This window comes from Aspergillus steynii (assembly GCF_002849105.1).
Source record: "Aspergillus steynii IBT 23096 chromosome Unknown P170scaffold_8, whole genome shotgun sequence".
NCBI lineage: Eukaryota > Fungi > Ascomycota > Eurotiomycetes > Eurotiales > Aspergillaceae > Aspergillus > Aspergillus steynii.
Genome location: NW_020194405.1, coordinates 1,523,261 through 1,535,613, shown reverse-complemented (window position 1 = coordinate 1,535,613; position 12,353 = coordinate 1,523,261). Strand labels below are relative to the sequence as shown.

General features: G+C 54.5%; 6 protein-coding genes across 6 annotated transcripts; 4 read left to right on the top strand and 2 right to left on the bottom strand.

The window, feature by feature from the left end:
• Positions 1-301: 301 nt before the first annotated feature.
• P170DRAFT_479771 (uncharacterized protein) lies at positions 302-1,011 on the top strand (the record flags this gene model as incomplete). The annotated part of the gene is made up of 4 exons (XM_024853718.1): positions 302-373; positions 462-514; positions 600-900; positions 964-1,011. The coding sequence occupies 4 exons, from the start codon at positions 302-304 to the stop codon at positions 1,009-1,011; spliced, it is 474 nt and encodes a 157-aa protein (XP_024700555.1).
• Positions 1,012-1,155: 144 nt separating this feature from the next.
• abp2 (putative ARS binding protein Abp2) lies at positions 1,156-4,380 on the bottom strand. Its single transcript, XM_024845954.1, has 2 exons — positions 3,318-4,380; positions 1,156-3,249 (listed from the first exon to the last, which is right to left on the bottom strand). Exons 1-2 carry the CDS (start codon positions 3,966-3,968, stop codon positions 1,549-1,551), a joined length of 2,352 nt encoding a protein of 783 aa, XP_024700554.1. The 5' UTR covers positions 3,969-4,380; the 3' UTR covers positions 1,156-1,548.
• Positions 4,381-4,916: 536 nt separating this feature from the next.
• On the top strand, positions 4,917-7,052 carry P170DRAFT_479769 (uncharacterized protein; the record flags this gene model as incomplete). Its single annotated transcript, XM_024853717.1, has 1 exon — positions 4,917-7,052. The coding sequence occupies one exon, from the start codon at positions 4,917-4,919 to the stop codon at positions 7,050-7,052; it is 2,136 nt and encodes a 711-aa protein (XP_024700553.1).
• Positions 7,053-7,468: 416 nt separating this feature from the next.
• On the bottom strand, positions 7,469-8,069 carry P170DRAFT_440396 (CVNH domain-containing protein). Its single transcript, XM_024850069.1, has 2 exons — positions 7,786-8,069; positions 7,469-7,726 (listed from the first exon to the last, which is right to left on the bottom strand). The coding sequence occupies exons 1-2, from the start codon at positions 7,916-7,918 to the stop codon at positions 7,539-7,541; spliced, it is 321 nt and encodes a 106-aa protein (XP_024700552.1). The 5' UTR covers positions 7,919-8,069; the 3' UTR covers positions 7,469-7,538.
• A 55-nt stretch (positions 8,070-8,124) lies between these two features.
• Positions 8,125-8,963, top strand: P170DRAFT_277775 (uncharacterized protein). The gene has a single exon (XM_024843173.1). The coding sequence runs from the start codon at positions 8,279-8,281 to the stop codon at positions 8,885-8,887; it is 609 nt and encodes a 202-aa protein (XP_024700551.1). The 5' UTR covers positions 8,125-8,278; the 3' UTR covers positions 8,888-8,963.
• Positions 8,964-9,866: 903 nt separating this feature from the next.
• On the top strand, positions 9,867-12,185 carry P170DRAFT_277516 (class I SAM-dependent methyltransferase). The gene is made up of 11 exons (XM_024843171.1): positions 9,867-9,895; positions 9,991-10,384; positions 10,442-10,485; positions 10,547-10,639; positions 10,752-10,793; positions 10,861-10,927; positions 10,991-11,031; positions 11,082-11,291; positions 11,360-11,696; positions 11,768-11,850; positions 11,945-12,185. The coding sequence occupies exons 2-11, from the start codon at positions 10,274-10,276 to the stop codon at positions 11,982-11,984; spliced, it is 1,068 nt and encodes a 355-aa protein (XP_024700550.1). The 5' UTR covers positions 9,867-9,895; positions 9,991-10,273; the 3' UTR covers positions 11,985-12,185.
• Positions 12,186-12,353: the final 168 nt, after the last annotated feature.

The window sequence follows — 12,353 nt, the reverse complement described above, 5'->3', positions numbered from 1 at the left end:
CAAACTGAATCCAATCGGAAAACCAGGCCATCAGGAGCACGACGCAAGACCAGCTCTCTCCTTCCTTTCATTCACCCCCATCGCACCACCCAAAGCTTGACCAGCGTCCAGTCACTGAAAGCACATTCTCCTAGTGGGCAGTCCTTTTCTTCTGTCTACTCACTCACCTCCCTCCATTCAACCACCTTTCATCCATCTCTTGATCGTTGAGATATTTCTCATCACCCTCTCACTTCTCTATCCTTCTCCACCACCAAATCGCAAACCTCTCCCTCCATACCAACAGTCCAACTCAGTCAGCATGGCTCCAATCACTGTCGAAGAGCAGTTTGCTTTCCTGCTGAGCTGCATTCGCTTCTCCAACAACGGAAAAGTGAGAATCCCCCTTCCCAACGACAGGATCCTGTTCTTTCCACTCAGGTCCCTCGATCGATCTCACACTGACTCATAAATCTCTCTAGATTGACTTCGACAAAGTTGCGGAGGAACGCAAAATCATCTCCAAGGGAGCCGCGTAAGTACCTTAGCAGCCATCCTCTCCCGGTCTGGAGAAACACCCCCGAACTATGTAAAGTACACATCCCACTAACGACTCAAAGCGCCAAACGCTATGAAAGACTCATGAAGTCGAACAACATCAGCCTCTCCGGAGGAAACGCGGCCAGCAGCTCTGGAAAGTCGCCTGAGAAGTCCACCGACGGTAACAGCGCCACCACCACCCCGAGCAAGGCCTCTGGCGGCAAACGCAAAAAGGCAGCAGACTCTACGGGCTCGCCCAAGAAGACGAAGCTGATGAAGAAGGCGGCCGTGATGTGCGCGGAGGACCTTCTCAAGCAGAATGAGTCTGACGAAGATATCAAGCGCGAGAATGATAATGACGACGAGGAGAATGGCTCTTTGGTCAGTACTGCTGGTGCTTCCCTTCGTGCCGAGGTAAAAAATACTGATGATTGCGATGTACAGTTCAAGGGGGTTTCTGGTGAGCAGGAGCCTGACGAGCCATACGCATGAGTTTTCTCGGTCGAAGATCCAACCACTACGAGAGTTTCTTCATTTTCTGATCTTAGTTGGTTGTTTTCGGGACTTTGGGCCATGGCGAGCGTGTTTTAGGCTCTCACTTTCGGTGGCTTACTTTTCTGTTCTTTCGTTCTTCAGGTCACATTGGTGAAACACAGGCTACTTGGTTGTAATGCGATCAAACCGATAGGTCAAACCAATGCTGAGATAAATCAAATCAAGATCAAGGCTCTAAATGGCGTACATAAAATCCCAATAGCACGGTCAAGATCGCTCAAAGGGTATCCAACAAGAACTGAAGTTAACAGTAGGGCCATCATTCCGACTCACGTACACAGGCCAAAAAAGAGAAACAGGAAAGAAAAAGAAAGAAGAAAGCAGCAAGTTGAACAAGTACATAGAATCACATCGCAGCAATATACAGGAAAGTGGGGGTATCAAGGCATGTATGTTTATGCGAGTAACGACAACGAACTCACTCCCAAAACAATGGCAAGACCGCCCCCCCTCTGCTCCAGAGGCCGAGCCGTGTTAGATGTCTGCCATGACCGAATCGATGATTTTACGCTTGTAAATCGACAATGCGCGCTCCTTCTTCTGCAGTTGCACCCGCATTTTCATGTATCGTTGCTTCCAGGTCATCTCGGAAGCATTGCTGTCGGCCCCGTCTACCTCGAATTCGGCGTCAGTCAGACTGTCCACCTCAGGGATGCTGTTGTCGAGGTCATCAGTAATTCGAGAGATGCTCTCGCGTTTGTTGCTGTCGCTTTTGCCGACAGCCAGATCGCCGTAGGTGACTTTGGTCGTAAATCGAAGGCCATGCTTGTATTCGTGGGAGACGCTGTACACAAAGTTTGGCGAGGCACCACCAGGCCCAGGCGCACCCGCCATGATCGCAGGAGGCCCAGGGGCTAGCTCCACATGCACAACCATTGCACTCTCCATGACCCCGGGATAACCGAAATGTGGCCCAAGTCCAAGGTGGAGAACGGCCATGAGGACCGGCGACCCCAATGGCGCGTGGGAGTACGACGATGTCAAAGTTGTCACGACGGACACGGCCAAGTTGCGGGCCTCCTCGGCGTTCAGGGGAGCTGGGCGACCGGTGACCTTGGCCCTCAGCAACTCCCCCGCTAATACGCGAACCGCATCGTCGGAGATTATATCCGCATTGGAGTGGCCATTTCGGGCGATGGGCATTTGAGGATGAGGGGCAATCGCGCTGTGCATCTCGTGAGCCGGGGCGGAGGCCCCGTTTCGTTGACTGCCCTCGATCTTCAAAGGGCCCGGTGGGTTGTTGATCCCGTTGACCATGAGGGTCGGAGGCGTGGCCAGGCGTACCGGCGCGCCCGAGTGATGCGGCACCTGAAGCTGCAGCTTGTTTGGTCGAGGGCCAGGGAACGGCGTCGGTGATTGCTGATATTGAGGCTGGGAGAACCGGTGAGAAGCATCGTGGTCGAGAAGGATGGCAGGCGAAGGTCTCGAAGTGGGTTGGTGTATTTGAGACGGATCAGCACGATTGGGATTTACAGGAAATGATGAAAACGGGCCCGAGACGGTTCCCCGGTTCGGGGGTCGTCCACGAGTTTTGCCCGTGGACGAACCGTTGTTGTTGGGCCACGCGGAAGACACGGCGGGGCCGTGCCGTCTTTTGGGACGTGGCTTGTCACCCGAGGACGGGGTCACTGCGGACCGTGGCTCGGTGGAGGTCATGTAAACTTCGGAAGGATGATGATGCCGGGGTATGATGGCCGATTGCGGATAACCGGCAGGCGACGCATCGCGCTCGAGGGGTTTCCATCGGGGATCGGGCCCGTGATGGGCAGCAGACGAGTCGGGGTGCCCGGCGGTCGGAAATGCAGAGGGAGCGGCCATCCACGGATCGTGCGTCTCGATCTCCTCGGGAAAGGCGCTAAACGGCATGGCACTTGGAGGGAAGGTCGCCGAGTGCCCCGGGAACGGGCCTGGGTGTAAGATGCTAACGGAGGTGTCTAATGAGGGCCGTTTGGTAACCCGGTCAAATATTATATCCCTCTCTTCAGCTCGTTTCCGACCCCGTTTGGGTTTCCACTGGGGGACAAGAGCTCGCAACGCCAGATCCTCTTCCAATGGCACCCCGTCACGACTGTCGCTGACAACTGCGTTGTTGGTGGGGATCTGATTGTAGTAGACATGGGGATGACCAAGACAGTACTCGAAGAACGCATCGACGTGCATCGCTCGCATCCAGCGCTGATGTATGCGCGTTAGAATACTAGTTACGGCATGGAAGAGGAGGAGGGGAGGGTCGGCAGACGCACCTTTAGACGAACCGCGTATTGCTGCACTTTCTGCGTACTCTGGCCCTTTTCCATCACGGGGGGTTCTACCCCAAGTTCGGTCGCCAAGGATATCCAGGTCTTGAGTTCTTTATTGTCGAGTTTTCGAATCAGTTCCCACAAGGTGAATATGCTGAAACTCTTGCCGTCACTCCGGGGAGGCGATCGGAATGTTTTTCGCAGCTCGCTGGTGTCCGTAGACGGCGGAACGTTGGGATTGCAGTAGAAGATAAACGCCACGTAGGCATCGTCGATGGTGTCATCCTTGATTTCGCGAGACGGCAACGATCGAGATTCCGGCTGATCCATTGATTCTCTCGGTTGTCTCTGGCGGAGAGGGTCGAACATCGGGGGCGACATCGAGGGTCCGGGCGGCGCGGCGGTTGTCGGGGGAGGAGGACCCGATCGCACGCCGGTTGGTGATGCCTGCAAGCTGCGAGGGGTTGCTTTGCGGTTCAGCGGAGGCGATTTAGAGGCCGGTAGGCGACTGCGAGCGCTTCCCAGCGAGGATGCGCTGTGCATCCCGGGCTCGAGAGTGGGCGGATATCTCGCATACTGCTGGATGACCATCGGGGGGTTCCCCAATTCATTGCGGTCCGGTTGATTCATGACATTGGGAAACGGTCCTTCCATGGTGCGAGGACCGCGACGCGGTGCGGAATGGAGGCCCGTCAAGATATAGAAGCTGAGCTATCACCGGTCGAGCGATAAGCGCCGTGACCACAGCCGGGTATCATCAATAGCTGCGAAACCAGGCCCAATTTCAAATGCGGATCAATAGCGCCGGACAGCTAAGCCGAAGAAGGAAGAAGAAGGAGATAAATCAAACGGAACGGGGGACCAGCCCAATGGAGCGCATCAATTGACGGCAGCGGCAGCACGCAGCGCAGGCGACTGGACGGCAGATATGTACTTAGATGCGAATGCGAATCACAACGAAGCATACAGTAAACATGGACGGATAGAATGGCGAGGCACAGCCCAAGACGAGATATGTCCTGGATGGGAAAACCCGATCGCCATGATCACCGCAGGATAGATGGGGGGGAGGGGAGGGGAGGGAAAGAAAGAGGAGAAGGTGGCTGGACGACGGCGGGCGCTTTAAACGAAAGGCCGATGATAGACTGGGAGGAGCTGACTGTTTCTATTTCGGGACGCTCCTCGATGCCCCTCGCGGTTTAGCGTCGGCGCCTCAGGGCGGGGGAGTCGATGCCTGGGGCCTTGGCCGGTGGTCACGTGGGGCACTAGCCGCCTCGGGGCAAGTCTGGCCGGCCTGGCCCGTAAGGCAGGCAGCGCCAGCAGAATCAGGCAATCTTCATCTCTTATCGATAAACCCTCCCTTCCAGTCGTCATCGTTGCTCTGCTCCTTCGTCCGCCTTCACTGCAGTCCTGTTGCTCCTTCACCCTTCTTCACATTCACCCGACGTACCCCTCGTCTTTCTATGCCAGCCCCAAAGCCCCCTATCAAACCTCTCACGTCTGCTCCTCATCTCGAATCGTTTGCTGGCTCACGTTGAAGATCATGTGCAATCCGCCTCTCGCGCTCCCTCTCCGTCTGTAGGGCAAGCAAGCCCCGTTGCCATGGCTCACTCTTCACAACACCGCGCCTCTCGACGCTCCCGCCCCGTCCGCTCCAGTCGCACCCAGGTTCAGTCATATCATGAGGCAAGCAGTTCAGATGAGCACCCGGATGAAGACAACCTCGCCTCGGACGAAGAGCGACCGTCGCTTTCCCTCCGTCCTCGCGATTCCCACCGTGCGCCCGTCTCCTATCGCGAAGACTCTACTGATAACTCCTCCGAGGGGTCGATCCCAGAAGATCCGGAGGCGGTCATTCCGGTCGAAACACCTACTCAGTTCACCTCTCCGTTTCCCGAACCAGCAGGTCGCAGCAGCAGCACGCAGACCCGACCGTCGCGCAGGCAAACCGTGAAAACCAGATCGCAGACCAAAGGGACCAAAAGAAGCACCGGCAAGCGACACTTGGAATTGGGCAGATCACTCAAGAAAAAGAGGAAGGTGGAAACGGATGAACCTCCCTTTGTAGGCTCTGGTGTGATTCCACCCTGGCAGACTCTACCATATCATGTTTTGTTCGATATCTTTTTCTTCGCCTCGTATCCATTATTGGAGGAGAAGGCTACTAGAAGGCACAGCTCGGTGCAATGGCTAGTGAACGTCTCCCTCCTCTGTCATGCCTTCAACGAACCTGCGCTGGCTGTGCTCTATCAGTGCCCACCGCTGCTCCCGGCCGCCAAGACCCATAGTCTGCTGACTCTATTGTCTTGTCCACAGCAATCCCTCTCGACTAACTATGCGAACAAAATAAGAGAACTTCATGTGGATGTGGAAACCCTGCTGCTATACAAGAGCGGGCCAACACTGGGGTATTTCGAGTTGCCAAGGTTGATCGAGAAGACGCCTCAAGTGAAAAGACTTCGGTTATATCACAGTGACGACTACATGGTTGGCCTTCCTGCTTGGCAGATCACTCGTTCGAAATGGATATACCCCGACAGTCTCTTCTCGGCCATCGAATCGGCGTCGATGAGGCTGCGTAGCTGGGATTGGAATAGCCGGTTCATGGAGACCAAACGGCTTCTGCCGCTCATGATGGCGAAGCACCTTCAACCCGCCTTCCAGAATATCACGGAACTGAGGTTGCTGCACATTGCCTGTGAGGACATGTATGGCGATGAGTCGTGTAGCGAGTCTGATGAAAGGGAGGTCGTCCTTGCAACGGCCCTCAAAGGACTTCCGCACCTGCGGCATCTGGAATTTCAAGAGTGTTCCATCATCAATGAATATTTGATGCCTAACCTGCCGACAGGACTTGTCTCGCTTACCATCAATAACTGCGACGACGTGACCACCGCAAATTTCAGCGCCTTTATTGCGACTCATGGTCAGCACCTCCGGGAACTGACTCTCAGTCACAACCGGCATTTGAGTCTGTCTTTCATTGTGATCCTGGCCCAGGCATGCCAGAGCCTCGAAAAATTCAAGATGGACATTTCAATGCATGACTGGTCCAGTTACCATGACGTGGAACCCCATTTCCGGGAACTACTCAGCCCGTCGGAGGTGCCCACCTGGCCAAGTACGCTGCAAGAGATCGAGCTGGTGCAGTTGCGCAAGTGGGACGACCGCACTGCTGGAGTCTTTTTCACCTCGTTGATCGACGCGGCGCCTGAACTGCGGGATCTACGCCGCCTGATGATTAGCGCAATCTTAAAGATCGGGTGGCGCGACCGCGCATCATTCCGAGAGAAGTGGATCGGGAACCTGGAGAAGGTGTTCCTCAGACGAAGCGCGCCTCCCAACCCAGCCTTTCGCACCCTTGCGCGGACTGCGCCTTCCACGACCCACGTGGACGAGGGCAAAACCGACGAAGCTGCTACTCAGTCCGATGCACCGCCAAGCGGAATCTCAACGCCATCCAAGCGCAAAAGCGCACGCCTGGCCCAGCGGAAGCTTTCCGAAGTGGAGATCAATACGGATCAGAGTCCATTGAGTCGAACAGCCAGCGAGGGAGACGACGATCAGAGGCGGCTTCCGGTGCAGGGCATGTGTGACGTTGTATCGGTCCGGATCGACAACCAACGTCCGACCGAAACCCAGTTCAACGAAGAAGATTTTCTCGACGACGAGTTAAGCGGTGATGAGGACTGGAACGGGAATGACGTGGATATTGGGGACACCAGCCATGCATGGTGACACGGTCGTGAATGTTGTTAGGGCTTGCTTTGCTATTTCTTTCTATATCGGTCGGAAGGGGGGCGTCTTTGCAATAATAAAATGCGGGCGGGTTTTTTGCTTTCTCCTTTTCGTCTTTTTCTTTACATCGGGTTACTCACGCCTTTCAGCTGTACACAAGAATACACACGGGTGGGACTGGGATACTTCTGAGGAGTTGAGGCTGGATGGAGTATTCTGATTTTTCTTTCCCCCCTGGGATGCGCGATGGGACTCGGGGTAGGCCAGGTGTCTTTGCCTTTGCCCAAGGAGTCATTCGGTCGGAGGTATTTTACTTGTTATGTGTTTTCTGACATGAGCTGACGCTTATTATGGACGAATCTCCCTACACTTTTACCAAATGCAACAGTTACATCAAATCGCAGAGATCAACGGGCCTTCGTAGGTTGTAGATTCAACACAGGTGGCTTTCGCTTCCCACGGACACGGTATGATAAATGTTATGGACTATTGAAACTCAAAGGCGCCATTGTTGTTCACAACCCGCTCTCCCAGGTTAATATCGGCCTCGACTTGCTCCCCTTCCGCGTTGTTCAATTTGGCCCGCAGCACGGGCACTTCGCCGTCTCCCTCGATCGAGAATTCCACGTCCTCGGCGGTCTCGGAGAAGTTTTGACCGTCCCACTCGAAGGAACCTGTCGATCCAGAGTTAGAACAAGGCCACGCTTTGCGGGACGCGAGAGAGATGACACACCGTCGTTGTTTCCAATGAACTCGTCCAGGTCAATGGACGCGTCTTGCATTTCACCATCCTCATTTGCCAGTTTGGCAACCAAGATGTGGTTGTCCTCAATCTGGATGTCCTCTGCGCTGTGGTGGAAGCTCATTGTGGCGGTGCAATTGAGATGTATGGATTTGGAGGTGGAGTGTATAGTTCTGAAGGATGAGGGATAGCAAGAAGACCGAAAAGAAGGGCACGAGAGACCGACTTTATAGCCGCCGGAGTGCTCACTCAGTGGGACACACCCCCCAGTTCCCCACGGCCATTGGGACAATATACACATGGCCTAGAATCATTTGTCTGAATCGCGCGCATGGCCCAGGAGAAGTGGGGATTCGCCAGTGAAGGTGGAACAAGGATCCCGATTCAGGTCTGCCTTCATCACCTCTTTTGTTTTTTAGTCTAAGGCAGCAGCAATAATGCGCCACCGGGGGGAAAGGGTAGCACGAGGATAGATTGGCTTGGAATGCGGCTGGTGAGCGAATCCCCCACTCGGCCTGTATCCATGGAGGCTCTTGGCAGCCAGTTCAGCAGTGGATCTTGGAGGGGCAATCCTCCATCTGCCAGGGTCTGGGGCCTGTCACCGGGATTCCCATGGCGATTGCGTGTCTTCGGGCGGAACTCCGTTGATTCGACGGTCTTTCATGGCCTCCATGGAGCACGCACTGCTACCTACAGTCATGTGCGAGGACAAACCGATGCATCATTCCGAAGCGGCTTCTTTGTGCTTTGTCGGAGGGCGTCGGTGGACCAACCCGACTGCGCCATAACGGGGATTGGGGTCTGCCATGACGGACGCCAAGGACGTTGGCATGGGCATAAGGCTGACAGGTTGAGCATTTCCGACGGCTTTACGCTGAATAATGACCAGGTTGCGCATGTTTGTTGCAATCCTTCCCCCCCTCCGGCCCCTCTTGGCTTTGGCGTACGGAGATGTTGGAAATCCGGTCGATTGCGTAGGTTGCACCACGTAGCTTTTCAATTGGACCAGAATGGCGGCACTACGCCGTACAAGCGCTTGACAGCCATCATGAGGGACTTGCTTGAGACAATATCCACCCACGATGGACACTAGGCATTGCGGTGCTCCACCCGGTTTGCCCCGCCAACGGACAGCGGTATCGCAACGGCCACAAGGAGTACGAAGCGAGATAATGAAAAGGAAGCGAAAGGCCCCATGATATATAAGCCATTGGAATGATACTCCGCAGACCTCCTCCGTCCTTTTCATTCGCAGATGCACACGACGTTGAACGGTTGAAGACGGACGGTCCCAACTGCCACGGGCCGGAATCCTATCGAGTGGATGGACCCAATCATCGGCGGTGGAGGCTTCGGCTGCAGTGAGCCTGCACTTTGGCACAGCGAGGCTGAGGATGTGCCCATCACAGCTTCTGTGCGCCGTGATTCCGCCGAGGGATTGGTCTGTCCCATAGCCAAGAGGATCTGTTGCATTGGAATCTGCCTATCTGCCTGTCACGGCATGGGTCACCCTTTCTGGCTGTTTTCTGGATAGGTGTATCGCCGATTCGTTGTTGATCCAACACCATTTGCATTAGGTTGCGTTCTCCTGGATTCTCACTGCATACCAGCAATCGAGACTTTCTTTCCTTTTTCTTTCCCCCCTTTGCCCCTTCTCCCCTGCTGTATACCTTCTCATGATTTCAGCGTGTCCTCGCTCTCAACGACGGATGCTCTGAAGGGGGATTCTGCGGTGCGAAAACATGAAGCAAAATTCGGCAGGGGGAAGGAAAGGGAACAGGGATGGGAATTACTCCTCGGAAATTCCTAATGGTTGTATCAGTTCAGGGGAGTCCAGATTCGTTTCGTCTGCTTCCCATGTGGCCTGAGGCACAAACGCGGAATCGTTGCACGGATGCGACTCCTACATAGAAAACCACATGGCACCTATGAGTGCATTCCAGAACATTTCGACCCCATTACGTTGCAGTGTGGGGGCGGGGGTTGTGAGGTGTGCAACAGTCCAGGAGACGAAGGCGAGTTCCGTTGGGGTGTCTTTTCTTTTCTGTCGCTCTGCTATTTCACAGATTCAATAGAATCCAAGACTATCGTCAGCGACCAGGTAGGCCAGAAACCATCCTGTTTCGGGACAAGCAAGACACTAGCTGACCCGGGACTGCAAGGAAATCGACCCTAATTAGCATTAACCATCTGAAGCCTGACGTCGACTGCCGCATGGACCGCTGCTTCTTGCTGCTTCCCGCAGTTCTCGGTCGATGTTTGACGAACAAACGCATAAGAATGGGGCCATTTAGTCCCTCCCGAGTTTCGATTCCGAGCGTCGACCGCCGGATAACCCACTCCATCACCACCATTTGTTCACCACCGCCCCCTGCCTTTCGGGCTTCATTGATTTCGATCTTTCGTGGCACTCTGCCCTCTTCTGGACCATCCAACTGTTGTTCGCTCCCTCCGAAATCCCGATTCCCGGCGGGCGGTCATGTCTTCCTTGCCCAGGGCGCAAGACGCCGCCAATCCTGCGGACGCCTCCCACTCTGTCCCGCAGTCCGCCATTATTCAAGAGACTGCCGACGGCGATGCTTCGGATTCCGTACGTGTTTCCTGCTGCCCCTGACGGTCCCGACAACTAACCCAAATTCCCCATCAGGCCGACGAGGAGGATGACCCCTTCTCGGACTTCGCAGAGGACTTGTAAGCGTGCTTCCCCGGTCGTATACGGAAGGGAGCTCGTGCTGATCCGCGTTTTCGCCAGCGCGAGTGATACGACTTCCATAAATTCGATGATTACGTCCTATCGCTTTGAAAATGGGCGACGATACCACGCCTACAAGGATGGAGCCTACTGGTAAATCCGCCCGACGCGCTTTTTTGTTTTCTTTTCTATTCGTCTATTTTCTTCATTTTTCTAGGGTCGACATTCGGATAAAAAACAAAACGTCACACTGATTCCTATCCAGGGGCCCCAATGATGAAAAGCAGAACGAACAGCTTGATATTGCGTAAGCCGTGCTCAACATCCCCTGCGTTGTGCGTTCTGTGCGGGAATGAACTGACATGGGTATTCAGCCATCACATGTTCACCATGCTTCTCGATAATCGCTTATTACTAGCTCCCATAAACAGAAACATCCAGGTTGGTCGGTCTGATCTCGCAATGGTTGGCGGTGGCAGCTGCTCACTCTTAATGGTCGCGTAGACAGCACTCGATGTGGGCACCGGAACCGGGATTTGGGCCATGTGAGCTCCGTCGATTGCGAACGATTGCCCCGATGGCTGACGTTGCCCAGAGACTTTGCAGACGAATACCCATCCGCCCAGGTTATCGGCACCGATCTGTCCCCTATCCAGCCCGGCTTCGTCCCACCGAACCTCAGATTCGAAATCGACGACGCGTCTGAGCCGTGGATCTACCCGGAGAACCATTTTGATCTTATCCACGTGCGGTCCTTGTACGGGGCGATTTCGGACTGGCCCGAATTCTATCGCAATGCTCTAAAGTAAACCCATCCCCCTCCCCGTCGTGATCTGGAAAACAACAAGGCGGCGTGGCTGATGAGGAACGAAGACATTTGCGACCCGGCGGGTGGTTCGATCAGCTGGAGATGTCCATTCAGTTTACCTCCGACGACGGCACCGTGACCGACGATCATGTCCTGGCGGTCTGGTCCAAGATTTTCATCGATGCCGGGGAAAAATTTGGGAAGACCTTTCGTATCGCCGACCTGGCCCGGGGATACATGCAGGACGTTGGGTTTCAAAACGTGACGGAGCGACGATTCAAGCTGCCGATCGGGCCCTGGAGCTCGGATAAGAAGCTGAGGAAACTGGGTCGGTGGAACCAAATCCATTGCGAGCAGGGGATCGAAGGATGGGCCATGGCGTTACTGACGCGCGTGATGGGCGTAAGTTTTTCTTCTTCTTCTTTTATTTCCTGATTATCTGATGTCTTGCTGACCGAATGACTCTGCATTAGTGGTCCTACACGGAGGTGCAGGTCTTTTTGGCCCAAATGCGCAAAGGCCTCCGAGACCCCGAAATTCATTCGTATTTCCAAGTGTACGTTTCTCCCCCTCGTTTTTTCGATTAACTCCCTTATGATTGGCGAGGCAATGAATGCCGATCGGATTAACTTCTTTTTTTCATTTGGCAGAGTCGGGGTGTACGGCCAAAAGCCCGTCGGTACTTTGTGAAGGCCCATGATTCGCCTCGGGGATGGCGGGAAGGAGTCGCCATGCATGTTATTTACTTACGATGACGATGACGATTTGGACTATTTATTAACTTCGCACATTAATTATTGCTTTTCGTCCCAACATGATGCCGCTACCCATGTATTTACTCAACAAAACGATTGTGCAATTTAACCTTAGCCAGACGATGGTGTCGTCACATTCGCCTTCGACTCCACTCCTCGCACGGATCCCTTCGTAACCACCTTGGCTTCGGCAGGGCGTTTTCTGCAACGAGTCCCAAGCCACCGGGTCTTGTTTCTCCAGGAAGGCAGACGAAACGGTGGTTGGCATGGGACCGTTGCGCCCCATGGCAGAACGAGCAGAGAA

What these genes read in the sequence shown, in the direction of transcription:
- P170DRAFT_277516 (XM_024843171.1), top strand. Translation starts at nt 10,274, where the DNA reads ATGTCTTCCTTGCCCAGGGCGCAAGACGCCGCCAATCCTGCGGACGCC. An exon ending in CCATAAACAGAAACATCCAG is followed by an intron (nt 10,928 to 10,990) that starts GTTGGTCGGTCT and finishes ATGGTCGCGTAG; the next exon opens with ACAGCACTCGATGTGGGCAC. An exon ending in ATTCATTCGTATTTCCAAGT is followed by an intron (nt 11,851 to 11,944) that starts GTACGTTTCTCC and finishes TTCATTTGGCAG; the next exon opens with AGTCGGGGTGTACGGCCAAA.
- abp2 (XM_024845954.1), bottom strand. Translation starts at nt 3,968, where the DNA reads ATGGAAGGACCGTTTCCCAATGTCATGAATCAACCGGACCGCAATGAA. An exon ending in AATACGCGGTTCGTCTAAAG is followed by an intron (nt 3,250 to 3,317) that starts GTGCGTCTGCCG and finishes CGCATACATCAG; the next exon opens with CGCTGGATGCGAGCGATGCA.
- P170DRAFT_440396 (XM_024850069.1), bottom strand. Translation starts at nt 7,918, where the DNA reads ATGAGCTTCCACCACAGCGCAGAGGACATCCAGATTGAGGACAACCAC. An exon ending in GTTCATTGGAAACAACGACG is followed by an intron (nt 7,727 to 7,785) that starts GTGTGTCATCTC and finishes CTGGATCGACAG; the next exon opens with GTTCCTTCGAGTGGGACGGT.
- P170DRAFT_277775 (XM_024843173.1), top strand. Translation starts at nt 8,279, where the DNA reads ATGCGGCTGGTGAGCGAATCCCCCACTCGGCCTGTATCCATGGAGGCT.